At 47.2% G+C, this 21897-nt stretch overlaps 1 protein-coding gene across 1 annotated transcript; it reads left to right on the forward strand.

The window, feature by feature from the left end:
• Nucleotides 1–728: 728 nt before the first annotated feature.
• Nucleotides 729–21895, forward strand: adamts13 (ADAM metallopeptidase with thrombospondin type 1 motif, 13). The gene is made up of 28 exons (XM_056280127.1): nucleotides 729–864; nucleotides 2749–2882; nucleotides 3229–3312; nucleotides 4350–4474; nucleotides 4563–4709; nucleotides 4791–4925; nucleotides 5322–5472; nucleotides 5579–5683; nucleotides 5798–5949; nucleotides 6077–6140; nucleotides 6576–6702; nucleotides 7680–7828; nucleotides 7938–8058; nucleotides 8759–8839; nucleotides 8937–9118; nucleotides 10726–10882; nucleotides 11909–12038; nucleotides 12130–12309; nucleotides 13574–13772; nucleotides 13890–13995; nucleotides 14082–14211; nucleotides 14710–14886; nucleotides 14981–15185; nucleotides 17921–18269; nucleotides 18633–18776; nucleotides 18870–19046; nucleotides 21359–21534; nucleotides 21668–21895. Exons 1-28 carry the CDS (start codon nucleotides 729–731, stop codon nucleotides 21824–21826), a joined length of 4182 nt encoding a protein of 1393 aa, XP_056136102.1. The 3' UTR covers nucleotides 21827–21895.
• Nucleotides 21896–21897: the final 2 nt, after the last annotated feature.

Consider the following 21897-nt stretch of genomic DNA (forward strand, 5'->3'; position numbering starts at 1 on the left):
TCTCGAGGACGAGTAAGCATACATGCGAGTGTCTGTGAACGTTCTCATTCATCCGGGTCATAGTCGTCCAGAGGAATTCATCAGTTCGCGCCTTTCTGACTAGACCACATGTCACATGGAGTGGCTCGGTTTGAAACAACGAAATCAAGCAGGAAGGTGACCTGTGACGTTATCAGATTATTGGGGGCCAGGGGGGGGAGCGGGGGCGGGGGAAGCAATGCACGCGCGCACGACGCGTCACTCATCAACTTTGCCCCCCTTGGTTTCTATGTAAACACGCTTGACACATGTGGCAAATTCAGCCGAGTTACTAGATGGGTCCCGTTGTGCTTCCGAGCGTCTCCGGGCGTCTGAGGAGGCCTGCCAGGCCTACGGGGAGAGGGGGAAACATGGTATTTATGACACTGCTTTATCTGATGTCACTCGCGCCTGCCTCTGGTGCTCTAATGAGATCTCCACTGAAGGAGGTAGGTGGAAAATACTGGGGGAGGGGGTGTTCAGGAGCACCGTGGGTTAGTGATTCGTTCGCTTCGGACATCTGCAAAACACATTGAACTCTTCCAACTGTTTCTCATCCTCTCGGTACCCGAGCCCATAGAGGGTCGTAATCATGTTTTACAAGCTCATATGAAGACACGGGGCAGGGAAGTTCCTCAGATACCCCGTGGCAAGAAGCTACTGTTAGGAATATGGGCCCGGAGGCCTGCAATTAGTCACGACGAGCAAGAATGAGTCAAATGCTGTTGTTGTGTCTGAAGATCTCAAAGACCCGTGTCCTCATTTTGTGTCCTCTAAAGCTCCTTCGTCACTCCCCGAGTCAGAGGGACACGCTTGCCTTTGCTGCGACCACGTCGGTTGTTTCAGGTACACGTTCGCGTCCAAATGGGGACAACCAACTCCACAAGTCACAGTGTTACTGTACAAGTCAGAGCTAGGGGGCAAGTGTCATGTTACCCCTGCCCTATGGCAGTGTTTCTCAACCCAGTCCTCAAGGACCCCCTATCCTGCAGATTTTCATGGTAACCCTGCATAGGTAGCCCCGCTTGTACTTACTCGACCAATCATCTCGCAGCACTTAATTATGCAAGGTGTGCAACGTCTGACAAAATTCATTGCTGATTGGTTGAATAACTACAAACAGGTACCTACTCAGGGTTGCAAAGAAAATATGCAGGATAGGGAGGGTCCTTGAGGACTGGGTTGAGAAACACTGCCCTATGGTAAGGGTGGTGCAATGAACAACCATTTGTGTGGTGTAGTGCCATGGTTTAATTTAGTTTTTTTTTTGCATGTTTGTTTGTTTTGTGTCGTGAAATGAAGTCCCATGCTCCCATGTGTGACAAATTTACGCAGCCCAGCTCTTTCTGGTCATAATAACTGAAATGCAGTAAGAGTCGTCCACACGCTTCGGTGGCGCTTAACAACAAGGTGTGCTTTACGAGGGGTTCATAATTACTTCATGATTTAATCATTCACAAATGGGTTGCAAACAGGGAGGGAAATGTTAAAATGCATTGATAAATGCACTTTTTTGGGGTTGTCGTGTCTGGAGCCCATGTGGGGGAGGGTCTCCATAAACAATTTCTCAAAAAATAAATAAATAAATAATATATATATATATATATGGTAACACTTTAGTATGGGGAACATAAAAAAAACTTAATTACTAGTGAATTAGTAATGATCAAGATGTCACTTTAGTATGGGGAACATATTCTAAGTAACAAAAACTTAATTACTAGTGAATTAGTAATGATCAAGATGTCACTTTAGTATGGGGAGCATATTCTAAGTAACAAAAACTTAATTACTAGTGAATTAGTAATGATCAAGATGTCACTTTAGTATGGGGAACATATTCTAAGTAACAAAAACTTAATTACTAGTGAATTAGTAATGATCAAGATCTCACTTTAGTATGGGGAACATATTCTAAGCAACAAAAACTTAATTTACAGTAATTTAACACTATGAACACTTGTAGTTTTGTGTGTTGTTATGTAGGAACAGACCATATTCATTAAGTGTTAGTAAGGGAGAATAACTCTTCTTTTGGTACTACCACCTTATAAAGGCCATACTAAGCAAAGCATATTGAGATGGTACTACTAATAAGCAATACTTCTGAGGTTATAGAGGGACAACTCATAGTTAATGGCTTACTGGTTGTATAATAAGGCCCTGCAGAATAAGGCATTAATGAGTACATAATGACCAATTAAGAGCCAATGTGTTGCTAATTTGCATGCTAATAAGCACCTAATTAATGGTGACTACGTTCCCCATACTAAAGTGTTACTATATATATGTATATATATATATATGATTAGATGAAGATAGCTGAATCGTTGTATGGCAGCTTCACTAGCCACTACCTTTACCCAACCTTAACCCTCAACTTCACCACTGTAACTTTAGTCACTATCACTGCTGTGCCAAGCCTGACATCTGCATATGCACTACACTTCCTTTTCGAGCTATGCTACTCATACGCCTCTCTGAGAATGTGACCCGACAACCCCTCTGATGGACTGTCTATGGAGATCCTCTCATACTGAGAAAATGTGGGCACCAAACCTGACAACCCAAAGTCAATGGGCCCTAATATCTTATAACTGATTTGTAATGCGTTGAGTTATTAAGCGTTAATGAAGTAATTAACCACTTACAGAGCCTTTATAAAGTGTGTCTTATCGTAAGGTGCCACCCAGCCCTTATATGCACGGTGCCTTTTCTCTCAATCTGCAGGTGACAAGCGGGCGCGTCGCTCGGCTCCGATGCCCGACATCACCCACCTGGAACTGATGGTGGTGGTGGGGCCAGATGTCCAGCAGGTCCACAAACAGGACACTGAAAAATATGTCCTCACCAACCTCAACATTGTGAGTATGCAAGCAAACTACCCTTTCACGACTGAGGGAATCTGTGTATGGCTAACCTGGTGGTCGTAGCCTGGTAGAACATGCCATAGCTACGTATGTACATGCTGACGCCACCATGACGGGCCTGAAATGAAAATAACAATAATAAAATGGAGTCGTTTTCATTGGAGTTTAAGTTCAGTTGAAATATCATTGACTGTTATATGGGGTCATGGTGACCCGGGGAGTTTCGCCGTGTTGAGATAAAAAAAAAATTTTTTTGAAAATGCCCTTACTGTATAGCCAACGGTGAAGTCCAACCGAGTGCTCATCTTCTGCAATGTGTTTATGTCCCGTATCTCCTCAGGCCTCGGAGCTGTTGAGGGACAAAACCTTGGGGGCCAACATGAGGGTGCATCTGGTCCGCATGATCATCTTGTCAGAACCAGAGGTCAATAGCTCCTTGAGGAAAACTTGAAAGAAAAAAAACCCCCCCGCCCGGTGACATTCACGCGAGTGGTTTCTTTGTGTGGTGTAGAAACCCTGGTACATTACATTTCAATCCAGGCATTCAGCCAAGGCTTTTCCCCCCCCCAACAACAGTCGAAGAAACACTAGATTACTAAATGCTAAATGTTTCCGGGGGGTCGGTGGTGTGTAGTGATGGGGTCTAGGCCATGGCACCCTGAGGAAAGGTGTGACAAAATACCCGTGTCGCCGTTGATTAAGCATGCAAGACAGGAAGCGATGGAAGTCAGATTAGGGATAGCAGTCACAGTGTTTTTCTTCAGTACTATTATTGAGTGGATGCACATGTCAGGGCGGCACGGTGGCGCAGTCGGCTCACAGCAAGAAGGTCCTGGGTTCGAGCCCTGGGGTAGTCCAACCTTAGGGGTCGTCCCGGGTCGTCCTCTGTGTTCAGTTTGCGTGTTCTCCCTGTGTCTGTGTGGGTTTCCTCCCACAGTCCAAAGACATGCAGGTCAGGTGAATCGGCCGTACTAAATTGTCCCTCGGTGTGAATATGTGTGTGTGTGTGTGTGTGTGTGTGGGCCCTGTGATGGACTGGCAGCCTGTCCAGGGTGTCTCCCCGCCTGCTGCCCAATGACAGCTGGGATAGGCTCCAGCATCGCCGCAACCCTGAGAGCAGGATAAGTGGTTCGGCTAATGGATGGATGGATGGATGGACATTTCAAGCTTAAGCTGGAAGATAGCAGGTGACTCTTCTGTCCCAATTGAAATGCAAGAACACCTCACTATTGGATAACCAGGAAGAAGAGTCTAGTCAGAACACTTAAGAGGGCTACGTGGTTGTCGATGGACACGGTGGACGAGGCAGCAGTCAGTGGTTATGGTGATGATGAGCTCTATCCAAGCCTATTACTTTAAGGTCTTTATAAGGAGTCCCCCTGTGTACCATGACGGTTCTTCTACACGCTTAGCTGTCCTAAACATGTGCCATCCCTCTCACCACTGTGGTTTCTATTCTAGCCAGAGATCCAAATGTCCACCAACATCACCTCTTCTCTTACGAGTGTGTGTGACTGGGGCCGCAGGATCAACCCCACCAATGACACCGATCCATTACACGCCGACCTTCTGCTGTACATCACAAGGTGCGCTGTGGGGAGGCCGACGAGATGCCCGATGCTGTACGGGGAAACGCATGTCATGTTTTAACACGACGTCTTAACCCCCACTCAGGTACGACCTGGTGTTGCCCAACGGGAACAAACTGGTGAGGGGCGTGACGCATCTGGGCAGAGTTTGCTCCAGCGAGGAGAACTGTGTCATCACGGAGGACACGGGCTTTGACCTCGGCATCACCATCGCTCACGAAATCGGCCACAGGTGAGGCACGGCCCGCTCGGGCGGCGCCACGCTTTCTTTTTCCCAGCGGATCCGTTTTAAGCGTCCGTTCTTCTTCCTCAGTTTCGGGTTAATCCACGACGGCGAGGCGAACACCTGCGGCAGGAGTGGCTTCATCATGGCCTCGGACGGCGGCTACAACAGTGTGGATCTGACCTGGTCCCAGTGCAGCAGACAGGAGCTCGTCACGTTCTTCAGGTGGGCCCCGCCGGGTTAGTTGCAGCCGTGCATGAATACAGCCCCCTTCTGAGGAGTCACACAGCCCTGAAATCGGTGATCAGAAAAGTCCTGTGTGACTACCTCGTTGGTTACAAGCGCAGTTTTTTTTTTGTCTCAATCTTGGATTTAAACACTTTTTCTAAATTGAAAAAAAAAATTTCCATTACAATTAACGCGATTTGCTCTGAGTACACATCTAATGACTTAAATACTATATTTCTATGCGTTTCCTGAAGTGTTGGGCTGTGATTTCTTCCCATTTATTGTCATCCGACACTACCGTAGACTACGTTATTGCGATATACTACAGTACGTGAGTCTCTTACTTTCTGAGCCTGGTGAATGACGTGCTACGCTATGTAATGGGGTTACTAGCGAAGGGAAGGCCGAATGTGCGAAAGACCTTCCTGTACTGGGAGGCTCCCTGCAAGACTGGAAGCCAGGCCTGTACTACGGTATTGACGACCAGTGCCGCATCGCTTTTGGAAGCACCGCTAGAGCTTGCTCTTTCACCAACCCCGACATGGTAAGAGACCCGCTACGCTAGCTTAACGCTGCCGCGTGGGACTTTACATCCTGAATATCAAACCAGTCGTGTTTATTGCATTAACGGTGCTGGTCTTTCCTGTTAGCCAGTGTGCCGCGTCCTCTCCTGTCACATTAACCCTAATGATGACAGCACCTGCAAACGGCTCCTGGTCCCGCTGCTGGATGGAACGGAGTGCGCGCCCAATCAGGTAACGCCCTGCCGATAAGCCGCGAAGGTCGGCCTTCCTTTTGGGCAAGTCGTATTACTTATGAGCCACTTAAGTCACAGCGGCGGCATAATCAGATGGCACCGTCCCCGACAGTGGTGTCTGAAGGGGCGCTGCGTGTCCCCGGAGCAGCTCAGCTCCTCGGTGGTGGTGCACGGCTCTTGGTCCAGCTGGTCCGGGTTCTCCCCCTGCTCGCGGACGTGCGGCGGCGGGGTCAGCTACCGCACGAGACAATGCAACAACCCAAGGTAACGAATATGACGCGAGCATCGAGAGATTCAAATGTCCAGGATTTTAATCTTCCGTGACCGGAAATGTTCAATATTGATTATGTGAACATCCGTATATTTTCCCTCTCCCTTTGTCATATCCCAGACCCGCTTTCGGAGGGAAGGAGTGTGAGGGTCGGGATATGGAGGCTGAACTTTGTCACCGGGAGGTTAGTTTTCACTGTTTACCGTGGGCCTCCATACAGTAGGTCAGCACTGTTTGCACAGTGGATCATCCTCCCAGTTTCAATGATTATTAAATAGGCCAGTGGTTCACAACCGGGGGGCTAAACATGCTTGGGTTGCCTTGAACGATATCAGGGGGGATACCACGAGATAAGAGGCCTCGGAAATTCAGAAGGATGATTTAAAGATGAGCCCGGTGAGCAGCGCATAAGTATTTCAGATACAGCTTCAGATAAGGGGAGAGCTATGCTAGACTACATGGCGTCTAAGCCAGCTGAACTGATGCACATCTAGCCTGGGAAACGAAGGGGACCGGGGAGGGAAAAAAAGATTGTGAACCTGTTGCCAGAGGCACTACAATGGGCACACATTGTGTCAGCACTGTAAAAGTGAAAATCTTCCCGTTTCTTGTATTGCAGCTATGCGAGCGCACCCAGCTAGACTTCATGGCGGAGCAGTGCTCCCAAACAGACCCCAAGCCACTCCACCTATTGCCCAACAGTGCCTCGTTCTATACCTGGATCCCTGCCGTAGGTTTTGTCAGAGGTGAGGCGGGGGGGCCGGGGGGCGGGGGTTGTCTGACCTTACCATTAAAACGAAGGCTCCAAAAAGTCTCACTGAAGTGTATTCAGTGAAAGCAAACAGCAGTTACATCAGGAGCAAAACAAGCGGCGTCTGGGTGGCGCAGCGGTCTATTCCGTTGCTGACCAACACGGGGATCGCTGGTTCGAATCCCCACGTTACTGCCGGCTTGGTCGGGCGTCCCTACAGATATAACTGGCCGTGTCTGTGGGTAGGAAGCCGGATGTGGGTGTGTGTCCTGGTCGTTGCACTAGCGCCTCCTCTGGAGTCAGGGCGCCTGTTCAGGGGAGAGGGGGAACAAGGGGGGGGGGAGATAATGTGATCCTGCCACGTGCTACATTCCCCTGGCGAAACTCCTCACTGTCAGGTGAGAAGAGGCGGCTGGCGACTCCACATGTATCGGAGGAGGCATGGTGGTAGTCTTCAGCCCTCCCCGGATCGGCAGAGGGGGTGGGGCAGCGGACCAGGACGGCTCAAAAGAATGGGGTAATTGGCCGGGTATAATTGGGAAGAAAATGGGGAATAAAATAAGCTCGTTTGAAACATCCATAATGTGTCTTGACGCATGCTCAATAACCCAGGTAAGAAAATCAAAGGAGGTTGAATCGGTTCCAGATGTGTCCAGATGTGTCCAGATGAACCGATTCAACCTTCGTTGATCCACAATGTGCTGATCCTTTCACTAGATTAGAAGTTTTAGCATAGTGTGTCCGTTGCCATACTAGGCCAAAGGCCGGCTTGCATGAAGCCTCCTGTGCTCAGAATAAAAAGGTGTACTGTTTGGGGGTGGGGGGGTGGGGGGGGCCTCCTCTTTTAGCAGGCTGACTACAGCCTGCCACATGTCAACCTTTCGCAGTCTCACGATAATAACAGGGCAAACATTGTCGGTATTGTATTAACTTCTTTTGTCTTGTTTCTGCCATATTGCCCGTCATGCACAGGGGACGAGCAATGTAAATACGTATGCCAGTCAGACGGGGAAAACTTCATCGTGAGCCGCGGCTCTCAGTTTGTGGACGGGACTCGGTGTGAGCCAGATGGCCCGGCTACCCTGGGATCCACAGCTGCCTGTCTGAGAGGCAAATGCGAGGTGAAGACCGGGATGAGATGGGATTAGATGTCATCAGATTGCCTTTTTGAATACTTGAGGGGGGTCACGGTCCTGGTCTCTCTCTCTCTCTGTCTGTCTGTCTTGTCAGCTGTTCGGGTGTGATGGCGTGTTGCATTCTGGCAAAGTAGAGGACGTCTGCGGAGTGTGTGGAGGAGATGGCTCATCCTGCACTTTAACCTCCAACTCCTACAGCGGCGGTCAGGCCAGAGGTAGAAGATAAAGCAACATTTTCCGTTAATCAAAACGTTTTACTCAGGTCTTTCGTGGATTACCGAGCATGCATACCGACATCTTACCGAGGCGTTCGTTATTTCCTGCAACATGCAGCAGCCTATCTATCTAACGCCCGCCAGGGATGTGACTTGAACATGTTTTAGCACGTGTGGCACAACACTAGTGCAGAATACACCCTGCTACCTCGAATAATCTGCAATATTTGAGCTATTCTCAACATCACAACATTTTTGTTGTATCTTTTCCTAGTTTTAATTCAGTACTAGATGATTTAAACTTTATACGTATTTCTAAATTTCTCTTTCGGAGTTGCAGACTCGGTGTCGTTGCACTTGCGTAATGATAATTAAAAACCATTAAATTGAGTTACGAGCGGTCGTGAATACAAGTAAGCGCAGCATTTTAAGCCTCAAATCAATTTAAAAGTTATTAAAAATGCTTTTCGTGGCGCGTCATGGTTTGTGCGAGGGATCCCCGCTGTCACACAGACCCATTTTTCCGTTGCTTTTTTTTCCCCCTCCTTTCAAGTTATTTTTAGTCCCTCGTTTATTTTAATTGCGAAATCGCTCTCGTATTTTCACGCCAGCTGGTATTAAAATGACAAGTACGCCTGTGTGCTCGTGTCAGTTTCCTGTTCGACCACCTGTTTTTAACGTCATCCTCTATTTTGGTCAGAGTACATCACCTTCCTCTCCCTGCCACTGAACGCCACGCAAGTGCGCGTTGTTAACAATGCGCCCGTCTTCACACATATCGGTAAGACCTATCGGCTTACAGGAGGTTCAGGTTTAGCGCATGGCGCGGGATCAGTGAGGCGAGTAACAGGAGTCGCGTTTGCTCTTCTCGCTCGCAGCTGTGATGGTCGGGGATCAGTACGTCGTGGCCGGGGATGGCGACATGGCGCTGAATGTGACCCACCCCTCCCTGCTGGACGACGGCCGGCTGGAGTACCGTCTCTTCCTGAGCCCTGACTTTCTGCCCCGGATGGAGGAGCTGCTGCTAGCCGGACCGGTGCAACGGGAGATGCATATACAGGTCAGCAGAAACAGCCGGACCCCCCCTGGTCCAACGATTACGGGCGGCACGGTGGCCCAGTGGTTACCACTGTTGCCTCGCAGCACGAAGGTCCTGGTTTCGGACCCCCGGGCCGTCCCGGGTCCCTTTCTGTGTGGAGTTGGCATGTTCTCCCCGTGTCTGCGTGGGTTTCCCCCGGGTGCTCCGATTTCCTCCCGCCATCAAAAAGACATGCATGTTAGGGTTAATGCTCCTGCCTGCGCCCCTGAGCAAGGCAGTGGTAAGAAGAACGGGAGTTGGTCCCCGGGCGCTGCAGCTGCCCACCGCTCCGATACAATAGGACGGGTTAAATGCGGAGGACAAATTCATCGTAACCAAACAACTGTACAGCGACATAGAGGGCTCACTTATCATCACACCAAAACTGGACATCGCTTGTCTCGTTAACTGTCACGCACTTTGCACTCTTTCTACTGAGAGAAGAAATACATCAAAAAGCATCCATCCATCCATCTATTACCCAAACCGCTTATCCTGCTCTCAGGGTCGCGGGGACGCGGGAGCCCATCCCAGCAGTCACTGGGCGGCAGGCGGGGAGACACTCCGGACAGGCCGCCCGGCCATCACAGGGCCGTACCTAAAAGTATAAAAGGTGGAATTCAGATTTCCTACTTCCCTTTTAAAAAGAGCCCCCCCTTCTTCAGCTTCTCTCAGCCAGTCTTTTTTTTTTCTTCCCGATGCTCCTGATATCATCAATTGCTCAATTGCGAGCACACTTAACCACTAGTAAGTTCAAACCGCACCGAAAGTGAATGGGCGAAATAGGGCTGAGGCACGACTACATGGCTAAAAACATGCTTAACTCTACAACCGTCCATCTCATATACTCTCTTTAGGTTCTGGAAGATGCTATGTCCAAATACACTCAAGCGCCATGAATCAACGAGGCCACACGAGTCTCAACCTTACACGTTTTCAGACGCTTGCTTCTAAAAACTGCTCGCTTGGCCGTGTTGGTTGGACAGGGCGCAATCAAAATCAACATTTCAACGACTTTATGTGAGACGCGATGGCGTCACCTGTGCAATAAGAGAGAATAAAAGCTGATTTTCTATGCATATAAGTTATATGTCAGTTGCATTTAATGAAAATTATCTAGTATTTAGAGGAACGAGCAAAATCTAGACAGCTAATAGAAAGCTAATTCTGTAAAACTGGCATGGTTTGTGATTTTGTGAAATTTGCCCATCAACCCCTCTATACTCACTTTACACCTACTGTGCTTTGAGCGCCCCTAGTGGCCACATTCGGAGTGGCGTACCTTTTGGTGAGGCTTAATTACAACCCCTTGCACTTGTCACTCAAATGCCAGCTCATGAATATTAATGAGGACTAGACTACTGCTGCACAGTTCTTGAGACAGCCGAGAGCAGTTCTGGATAAATAAATGAAAAATATTTGTCCTTTGCAAATTGAAAAAAATATTCCTGAATCTTTTATTATGCCATGTACAAGGTTTGAAGACGTGAAAAGTGAAATCTGACGACTGGTTTTGGTCTGACGTTGATATGACGTGATGTGCCGTAATATAATGTCAGAGTCACACCACCGTGTATTCCTCCTTGCAGGTTTATCGTAAATATGGGAAAGAGTATGGAGGGAAAACCGACCCCAACATCAGCTACCAGTACTATGTACCCGCCAGTGATACTGACCTGACAGAAGCCGAACCCAGGAGTAAATGGGTCGCCCTTGCAACACCCTGCTCCGTCACGTGTGGCCCAGGTAAGACGCAGGCTGCACAGAAACACACAAAAATAACAACAAAACGGTTTAATTTCACTGCCAAAAGATGTCCCTATCAACCCAATGTCATAAATAAACACCCTCCTTGTTCATTTCAGGGGAATACCTTTGGATTTAAGTTCCCGAACAAATAGTATTCGAAGCAAAGTATGCAGGAGGAGGGGGGGGGGTAATAGTTGACACTGTTAATGATTACTGTATGCTTTTATCCCAGACATGATAATCTATCTTAAGGACATCGCTGTATTCAGTATAGACAAGCTTATTTTGTCTGAGTTCTGCTGGCTGCAGAGGTTATCACAGCAGCGCCTTCTTAAAACAAACCCCGAGCTCACGTTGTACCGAGTAAGCAGAAAGAGCGTATAAACTAAAGCAGACCGTCGGGACACCTTGTTTACACATGCGGCTCCCTCGTAATATAAGCTTCTCAACTGCAACGTAAGCCGTACGGAGGGATGTGTGGTGTTATATACTGTATTTCAATCCTCCAAAACTTCTCACTATCTAGAGCAGCCTCCATTTCTGAGCATGTAAGGGAGGGATCTTGCCCCAAATCACCCCCCCCCCACCTCCGCAATGGAGAAAATTTCCCCAAAATAAAAATAAAAATTTTCAATTTGAAAGGAAATTCTTATTGGACCAACGATTATGGGCGGCACGGTGGCGCGGTCGCCTCACAGCAAGAAGGTTGTGGGTTCGAGCCCCGGGGTAGTCCAACCTTGGGGGGGGGGTCGTCCTCTGTGTGGAGTTTGCATGTTCTCCCTGTGTCTGCGTGGGTTTCCTCCCACAGTCCAAAGACATGTAGGTCAGGTGAATCAGCCGTACTCAATTGCCCCCTAGGTGTGAATGTGTGTGTGTGTGTGTGTGTGTGATGGCCTGTCCAGGGCATCTCCTCGCCTGCCGCCCAATGACTGCTGGAATAGGCTCCAGCATCCCTGAGAGCAGGATAATGGGTCGGGCAATGGGTGGATAATGGTAATCCTTGCTGGTAATGGTTTCTTGCAGGCGTACAGAAGCATGTACACGTCTGTGTAGATGAAGAGTCCCATGACCACTTGGAGGAAAAGTACTGCGGTTCACCTCCTTCGTCTGTACCGCGGCAGACGACCTGCCAGCTCCCGGCCTGTCCCCCCAGGTGAAGCTCATATTCACCCAATACTCAGCTGACACGGGCACGCCGGTTGCAAACGGGTAATATCAATCATCGCCGTCTCCCCCCTTCCCAGGTGGCACGCGGGGGATTTTGGACCATGCGGTGCCTCCTGCGGCGGAGGAGAGAGAGCGCGTCCCGTGAGGTGCGTTCAGAGACGAGGAGCTGAGTTTGCTGAGGTTCCAGTATCCGAATGCCCGCCTGATTCAGCCCCCGAATCGGTGGAAAAGTGTAACCTTCAACACTGTCCTGCCAGGTATACCGTCCTCTCCACGCTACCGACGACTGATCCATTTATCAAATGTCAACATTTACTCTTTTTTTGTGGCTTCCCCCCCCCCCCCCCCCAATTGTACCCGGCCAATTACCCCACTCTTCCGAGCCGTCCCGGTCGCTGCTCCACCCCCTCTGCCAATCCGAGGGGGGCTCCAGACTACCACATGCCTCCTTCGAAACATGTGGAGTCGCCAGCCGCTTCTTTTCACCTGACAGTGGGGAGTTTTACCAGGTCCAGATAGCAAAATGGCGGTGGCCCGGACCCGTCCCACATTGACACTTCCATCCGGCCCACATACCGCACGGAATGAGGGCACTTGGGCGGTCCGCTCCTGTTTGCCAGATCTGGGCCAGAACCGAGCCATAGCAATGCCGCATGTGCCACATATTTGCCAAAGGTGGCCCATATTTGTTTTGTGATATTTGGGCCATATTCGCCATTTACCACACGGGGCCACTTCAGGGTCACATCCAGATTACATGTTGCCGAGAGCACCGCGTCTTTGCCAAAAAAAGGCCCACTTTTGATTTGGCATATCTGGGCCATATTTGCTGTTACACATGTGGGCCACTTCAGGCTCACATCCATTATGTCAGGGCCAGAAGGCCATCAGTGCCGCATCATTGCCTGAAGTGTCCCACATCCAGATGCTATCTGGGGGGGGGGGGGGGCGTAGCGCATGGGAGGATCACACTGTTCCCCCCAGTTCCCCCTCCCCCCCGAACAGGCGCCCCGACCGAACAAAGGAGGCGCTAGTGCAGCAACCAGGACACATACCCACACCCGGCTTCCTACCCGCAGACACGACCAATTGTGTCTGCAGGGACGCCCGACCAAGCTGGCAGTAACACAGGGATTCGAACCAGCGATCCCCGCGTTGGTAGGCAACGGAATAGACCGCCACACTACCCGGACGCCCCATCATTTACTTTTTAAGTGGTTAGCTCACCTCCTAAGTTGAATCCTAAGTTGCTTGTTCTTAGAGCAACTTAGGATTCGTGCAACGGTGAAATGAGACCAAATTCCTGAATCATCAAAATTTACAGGCAGTCAACAGCAGGGATCGGAAAGTTAAAATAGTTAAAAAGACTTGGTGCCTGGCCACTGTGAGAATGTGAACTTGCGGTTTTTTTCCAACTGTTGTCATGTGGTCTCGCTCTCAAATCAGAAAGATATGCCTTTATGAAATGAATGGATTTGGATATGCTTCTTCTTCTTTTTTTTTTTTTTTGGTATTTTGCAGATGGCAGGTGTCTGAGCCGGGTGAATGTTTAGCAGTGTGTGGGCCAGGAGAGGCGAAGCGCACGGTGTCATGCATCCGGCCCCAAGGCGGTCAGGAGGTTGAGGTGGATCAGAGCTTCTGTTCAAAGGAAATCAGACCCCCTGACTTTGTTCCTTGTGTGGTGGATGTATGTCCAATTGGCTGGGAATCTAAGGGACAGGTAAAATTAGATTAAAAAGACATTACACTGCATGTACTGAAGGCCTGTTTGGAAGAAAAAAAAATCTATTTCCCAAGGTGTGAGAAGCTCGGACACAATGTTGTTTTGGTTATCCAGGATCGACCCGTTCTTGGGTCATCTGGTTTGATGCGGCGCTATAAACAGCTCCCTGTTTACGTCTGGAGTCCGCTTGTTAGCCAGTGTTCGAAGAGCTGTGGCAACGGTAAGCGAGGACTTTTTGCTCATGTCCGTTCAGAGACAGCCGTGCCCTCGACAGATAAGGTCAACCAAAGCCTGGTTTTTGTGTAGGATCGCTGCAGGTCTGGTTTTCCTGTGTGGACCACCAGACTAAGCTCGGAGTGCCTGATTTCCACTGTGATGGCGCAAGCAAACCACAGCCTCACACGGAGGCCTGCAACACATCTCCCTGCCCTCCCACGTGAGCTCACATGCAATTAATATTTCTTATCTATAATGGCTTCATGCATGTATACAATGTATACAACTTATATGCTCTTGTTATTAATAGCATATGCTGTCTATTTTACATGGGTGTAACCGAGCCGAGGGGGGGGGGGCTTGGACCGACCCCACAAAAATGAAAAATCCCAAAAGTCCTAACTAATGTGTTTTCAATGAAACCAAGCAGCAGTTAGCTAAGAAACAAAATATGCCCAAAGTCACAACCATGTGATCTGTTATATGGTGATCCTTCAACTACAAGTTTATGTATACAATATAGTGTATTTGTAGCCATGGTTGCATAAGGTATCCCTCAGAATGCCTTATGTAATAAGGTCAGAATAAAAAGGTCCATTTTTTGAGGGAAAAAAGATCCACCCCTTTTACTAGACTGGCTACACCCATGTATTAACGCAGACACAGTGGAAAATAATGATCAACGACAATTATAACAAGGTATATTTTTGCCCACCAGATGGCGGTCTAAGCAAGGAGTCTGCAGCGTGACATGTGGCGGGGGGGTGGCTAACAGAGTGCTGTACTGCGCTCGAGAGGTGGAAGAGGAAGAGGTGGTGGTGGAGGATGCAGAGTGCAATGCCTTCCCAAAACCCACAGCTGTGGTCACGTGTAACACCAACAGCTGCCCAGCAAGGTTCTGTAAATCTCTCACACACTTACACACACACACACACCCACACACACACACACACGGACATAATACCATACTGTCAATGTAATCTGTCCAGGTGGAAGGTTTTGAGAACATCGCCCTGCTCGGTGTCCTGTGACCTGGGGGTAGCCCAGAGGACAGTGTCCTGCGTCCAATTCATCCATGGCAAGGAATGTGTGGTGCCTGAGGTAAAATGCCATACAGCCACCAAACCCACCACCACCGTGCCCTGCCTGGTCCAGGTCTGCACCTTCAGATGGGAGGTGAAAGAGTGGAGCCAGGTAAGGTTGGCAGAGTTGGGGAGAAACAATGCCAGATGAAATATGAACGGCCATGTTGAGTGTCTCTGACGTACCCAAAACTGAACCTGCTTGTATACAAAATCTCCCTCTGGTAGACTATTATCTTTATCCTCTGCAAAAGTCAAAAGCTCTAGATCCAGACTTTTCTCCCGCCTGGACCCAAAAGGGTGAAACAAACTGCCGGCCTCCACCAGGGCTACTGACTTCCTCGCTTCTTTCGAGAAAAGCCTAGAAATGATGCTCTTCAACATCTACCTTGATCCTTAAATGGTTTCCGGTGGCAGTTTGCAATGACTGCTACGAACTGGTGCCGGCTGTTATTATTGTACCCTTTCATACTTAAACATCTTCATTACCGCTGTCCATGAGCCCTTTTCTACTTGCACTTGCCCTTTTTATGAGCTCATGGTAGAATTTCTTAATTTTTGCTGTTTTGTGGCAATATTAATCTATTTTGTATTTCGACCTCCCTATTTCTCTCTCTTGATGACCCAAGGCGAATTAAACACATTCAACATGACATGCACTATATATATATACACTACCGTTCAAAAGTTTGGGATCACCCAAACAATTTTGTGTTTTCCATGAAAAGTCACACTTATTCACCACCATATGTTGTGAAATGAATAGAAAATAGAGTCAAGACATTGACAAGGTTAGAAATAATGATTTGTATTTGAAATAAGATTTTTTTTACATCAAACTTTGCTTTCGTCAAAGAATCCTCCATTTGCAGCAATTACAGCATTGCAGACCTTTGGCATTCTAGCTGTTAATTTGTTGAGGTAATCTGGAGAAATTGCACCCCACGCTTCCAGAAGCAGCTCCCACAAGTTGGATTGGTTGGATGGGCACTTCTTGCGTACCATACGGTCAAGCTGCTCCCACAACAGCTCAATGGGGTTCAGATCTGGTGACTGCGCTGGCCACTCCATTACCGATAGAATACCAGCTGCCTGCTTCTGCTCTAAATAGTTCTTGCACAATTTGGAGGTGTGTTTAGGGTCATTGTCCTGTTGTAGGATGAAATTGGCTCCAATCAAGCGCTGTCCACTGGGTATGGCATGGCGTTGCAAAATGGAGTGATAGCCTTCCTTATTCAGAATCCCTTTTACCCTGTACAAATCTCCCACCTTACCAGCACCAAAGCAACCCCAGACCATCACATTACCTCCACCATGCTTAACAGATGGCGTCAGGCATTCTTCCAGCATCTTTTCATTTGTTCTGCGTCTCACAAACGTTCTTCTTTGTGATCCAAACACCTCAAACTTGGATTCATCTGTCCAAAACACTTTTTTCCAGTCTTCCTCTGTCCAATGTCTGTGTTCTTTTGCCCATCTTAATCTTTTTCTTTTATTGGTCAGTCTCAGATATGGCTTTTTCTTTGCCACTCTGCCCTGAAGCCCAGAATCCCGCAGCCGCCTCTTCACTGTAGATGTTGACACTGGTGTTTTGCGGGTACTATTTAATGAAGATGCCAGTTGGGGACCTGTGAGGCGTCTGTTTCTCAAACTAGAGACTCTAATGTACTTATCTTCTTGCTCAGTTGTGCAACGCGGCCTCCCACTTCTTTTTCTACTCTGGTTAGAGCCTGTTTGTGCTGTCCTCTGAAGGGAGTAGTACACACCGGTGTAGGAAATCTTCAATTTCTTAGCAATTTCTCGCATGGAATAGCCTTCATTTCTAAGAACAAGAATAGACTGTCGAGTTTCAGATGAAAGTTCTCTTTTTCTGGCCATTTTGAGCGTTTAATTGACCCCACAAATGTGATGCTCCAGAAACTCAATCTGCTCAAAGGAAGGTCAGTTTTGTAGCTTCTGTAACGAGCTAAACTGTTTTCAGATGTGTGAACATGATTGCACAAGGGTTTTCTAATCATCAATTAGCCTTCTGAGCCAATGAGCAAACACATTGTACCATTAGAACACTGGAGTGATAGTTGCTGAAATGGGCCTCTATACACCTATGTAGATATTGCACCAAAAACCAGACATTTGCAGCTAGAATAGTCATTTACCACATTAGCAATGTATAGAGTGTATTTCTTTAAAGTTAAGACTAGTTTAAAGTTATCTTCATTGAACAGTACAGTGCTTTTCCTTCAAAAATATGGACATTTCAATGTGATCCCAAACTTTTGAACGGTAGTGTATATATATATCATAACTTTAATTCATATATTCATAATATGTTTATATTTTTTATATTTTATTTGTAATTCATAACTAATTCATTTTCCCCTACATCTAAGACAGATGTGGGAAAATTAATCAGAGTTATGAATTAAAGTTATGAATGAAATTATGAATTAAAGTTATCATTGATTATAATTAACGTTTTTATTTCCTACAACTATCTCAATATTCCGCTCCTCATTTGTTGAGCACTCTTACCAACACCATTGATGGTTTGAGATTTTATATATATATATATGTGTGTGTGTGTGTGTATATATGTATATATATATATATACACACATATATATATACTATATGTATATGTATACACACATATATATATATGTATATGTGTATATATATACATACACACACACACACACACATATATATATAAAACTTTGTGATACCAGTTAGTCAGCTACCTACTGACTCTTTTGTAAGTTGCTTTGGATAAGAGTATTTGCTAAATGGGTAAATGCAAAAGTTTTGTTAAAGAGAGATTTTGTTTTGTTTTGTTTTGTTTGCCAGTGTTCGGTGTCCTGCGGCTATGGGATCCAGTCCCGACCTGTGTCCTGCAGGGGGCCCTCTAATCCCGAGCCTCTCAGCCCACTGCTCTGCATGCACATGCCCAAGCCCATCACCATTAAAGGCTGCTACACGGGCGGCTGCAGAGACACGCAGCCCACCCTAGCCCACGCCCTTCCGCCGGACACCGCAGTGGAGGCCACTCGCAACAAACAGGACCCCCTCATGCCCCCCACCCTGAACCGGACAGAGACGCCAACGTACCGCACATCCGCGCTGCCCCCTGCTCCGACAGAACCCATCCAGACCTCACAGACGTCCACATCCGTACCCACCTCGCCCCCTAAAACCAGTTAGTTTGCCGGGGCCATCGCTCATAACGGTAGAGGCTAGTCCCCAGCGATGCAGAGGACGGTCAACTGAGCATGCGCAAGTACTCGTCGCCTCCGTCGTTTGGGTAGGTTAGGGTTGGGGCGGGGTTAGGGTTAAAGTTAGCCAATCGGACGCAGAGTAGGGGCGGGTCTTCCTTAAGAATCCTAGCGGGGCGTGCGGATGCGACGGCGGAGGCATTTCGCGCATGCCCAGTTGACCGTTCTCTGCGTCGACAGGAACTACCCTCCACCACCCCATTCGTAATAGCCGAGAGGCGGTCACGCCTCCCCGGGGCTTCCCGCCACGGCTCGCCATGTTTAACCCCCACGTGTTTACCTTCCAGGCGTGTGTGGGCAGCTTCTGCTGGACGAGCGGGGCGTTGTGGACTTGAGAAACGTGGCTAGCCGCTGCACCGTGTCCATAGGCCGACCCCTGAACGAGGTCATACACGTCACGGTGAAGTCCAGTTCCTTGGACTGTAGAACAAGTAAGTGTGTGACGCGAGAGAGTGAGTGAGTGACAGCCGCGTGTGTTCGGCGTCGCCCGGCTGGTACGTAACCTTGTGCTTTGGTGTGGGCAGGGGAGAACGTGGCGTTCTTCGACCGGCTGGTGTTCCTGAGGAAGTGCGAGCAGGCGGAAGGGACCGAGTTCACCAGCAGGACCAACGTCCTGTTGGTGCGTCAGGGTCTCCTGACCCCCGGGAACGGGGTTCTGCTCACGTACCATTCCCAGGAGAACAACAAGAAGAGTCATCAGGGTAAGACTACGGCTACCAAATTTGCGATGTTTTTTTTTTCTTTCCCCTCGTAAATTTGCGGGGTTTTTTTTCTCGTAAACTCTCCACTTTAATCTCAGGAATTGTGAGTTTTTTCTCGGAATATTACCCCTCCCCCCTCCTCCCCATCCCCCCAGTGTCGTGTATAAGTCACAACAGTGTGACTGTAGTCTAGGACCCTGCAGCTTTAGGTTTTACGACAGCCGGTTTACGGCAGTCGGTTTACGGCAGTAGCGCAAGACGTGGTTGATACTGTAAACTACTAATAAGACAGTGGTTCTCGACCTTTTTGGGGTGCTGGACCCCCTGCGTATTTTTGATCTACCCTGAGGACCCCTCCACCTGATCTTGGGGGAGGGGGGTTGCAATTTGATAGAAACAGTAGAAACTGCATTTTAAATTGCATTATAGCATTTATTCACTATTTGGGGCAAAAATAAGAGCTTTCAGTTGTAACTTAGATATGGTTAACAAAACAGAATTCTTATGCAGTAACTTTCAGATATATGTAACAAAACAGAATATGTATTCAGTAACTTTCAGATATATGTAACAAAACAGAATATGTATTCAGTAACTTTCAGATGTATGTAACAACAGAATTTTTATGCAGTAACTTTTAACAATGCAAACGGGAGCGAGATCTCTTATTAAAATACAATAAATGACACTCGTGAAACAGATGTAATTAGAGAAAAAAGTCCTGTTACCCTTTATAGTTTAGGTAGATAAAGGTCTCAGTCACATTTGAGTAAAATAATCCTATTTCTATAAATGTCATAGGATCTTTTTTTTAAAGATATTTTATTTTCACGGACCCCTTGCAATTACACCACGGACCACTAGGGGTCCGCGGACCCCCGGTTGAGAAACACTGTAATAAGACCCGTTATAACGGGTCTGACCCTTTAGCCGAGCGGTTAGTGATGTCGCCTTGTGGTGCAGTACACCCCGTATCGAATCCCGCACCGGGCAAGAAAATAACCTGCACACTACTAGGCTGTACGTGTATATGACGTTTACTGTGGCAGCAATAAACACAGTTTGATTCAAAGTCGTGGTCCGAGTTTTGCTGGACGCAACACCCAGATGCAGAAAAAAAAATATATCTACGTTTCTAAAAATATCATCCGTCCATCCATTATCTGAACCGCTTATCCTGCTCTCAGGGTCTTTGCAGATTATTGCAATAGTAATCTGAAATAACTGAAATATCATTGCATAATGAAAAGCAATGAAAAGCCTTTGCAAAATACTTCTGCTAGATATAGATGAATTGAACGTGAGTTGACCTCATCTTGCAAGTGCATGATAGCTAAATTAAGGGAGTTTATCTGTCCCCAGGGTAGAGTTTCAAGAAAAAAACTCTATAAAAAAAAACTAAAAACAAATTTGTATTTGTTAGAGTTAGGTTGTGTTAGCTGTGGGAAAAAAAAAGATTTGTGTCTCAATGATGACATTTTAATACTTTTTCAGTATGTTGAAAATTAAAACGTGCCAGAGTTTCACCGTTTCTGGGCTCGTCCCCAACCCAGACTTTATAACTTCCCCTCCATAAATAAAGTAATAAAAACGGTTAAATTCATTCAAGCTTTAATTTGCATTTTTTCGTAATAATTTAAAAAGACATATTTGAAATTCATATGGTTTGTATTTGTGCAATTTGCACATTTTTATAGTTAAATGTCGCTGTCCCTCACTCATCTGTCATTACATCACACCCAACGTTTTAGAGCGATAACGTTTTTCAAACAACAACAATGTGGTTGCCATGGAAACGAGAAGTGCCAGAGGCGCGTGAGCAGTCACGGCAGAAGCATGACTTCTTCATGTGCACAAATGGAAGTAATGTGAAGATGTGCATATACGTCCTGATCTGAGAGCATGGTTATTAGGCGTCATTACCAAACAAGGTACTATCTGAGTATTTTAGTTCAGAAATAAGACATTTCACTTTATTCATGTATATTCATTGTACATTGTATGCCAGCTAACAAGTTAGCTTAGCAAGTCTGAGACTTAGCCAACTTTTTCTCCAAAAAGTGAAAATTGTCATTACCATCACATGTTGCTGTCATAATTTTGAAAAAATAGCATCATAATATCAAACTTATTTTGTAGGACGATCAAAGCTATACTAGGATATTTGTCCCAGACCACTTAATAGAGCTTTTGAAAAAACATTTTTTTTAAAGAATTTTTTTTTTCAAAATGTCAAAAGCCAAAAGTGCTCCAAATTGAAGAATCGCCCTAAAGTGATTGAGTCGAAATTTAAAATGTTCTTTGCCTCGCAGATTGTGACGTCCAGCTGTTCTCGCCCAGCGGTGTCTTCGAGAACCCTACAACGCCGAGCAACAACCACACCTGTCGAGTCCTCATCAATGCGCCGCCCTCGGTGAAGATCAGAATCCAGGCACTGCACATAGGACTCGTGTTCAACACCACCAACAGCCGGACCACCTACATCATGGTGCGGAGAACCTCTCTGGCATGGGCTGTTGTCCCACTGTCTTTTAACGTGCAGCCGATACCAGCAATCGCTATGTGTGCATAAGTTGTTGAAAACAGCCTGTCTTATATTTGTTCATTTACAATTTTACCAGATCCGGGACATGGATGTCTTAAAGACCAACGTGTTTAAAGGCCAGCAGCTTTTTCTCTGGAAGTCATCTGGAAACATGGCCGAGATAGAGTTCCACGGGGACTACCTGCAATCCAAAGGCAGCTTCAGAGCGGAGTATTCCTTCGTGGGGACTCAGTAGTCTAAAGGAGTTCGTATACATGCTTACTACACATATTGTAAGTTCTGCAACATGCAATATATTAAATATTT

The sequence above is a fragment of the Lampris incognitus genome, chromosome 1 (assembly GCF_029633865.1).
Source record: "Lampris incognitus isolate fLamInc1 chromosome 1, fLamInc1.hap2, whole genome shotgun sequence".
Classification (NCBI taxonomy): domain Eukaryota; kingdom Metazoa; phylum Chordata; class Actinopteri; order Lampriformes; family Lampridae; genus Lampris; species Lampris incognitus.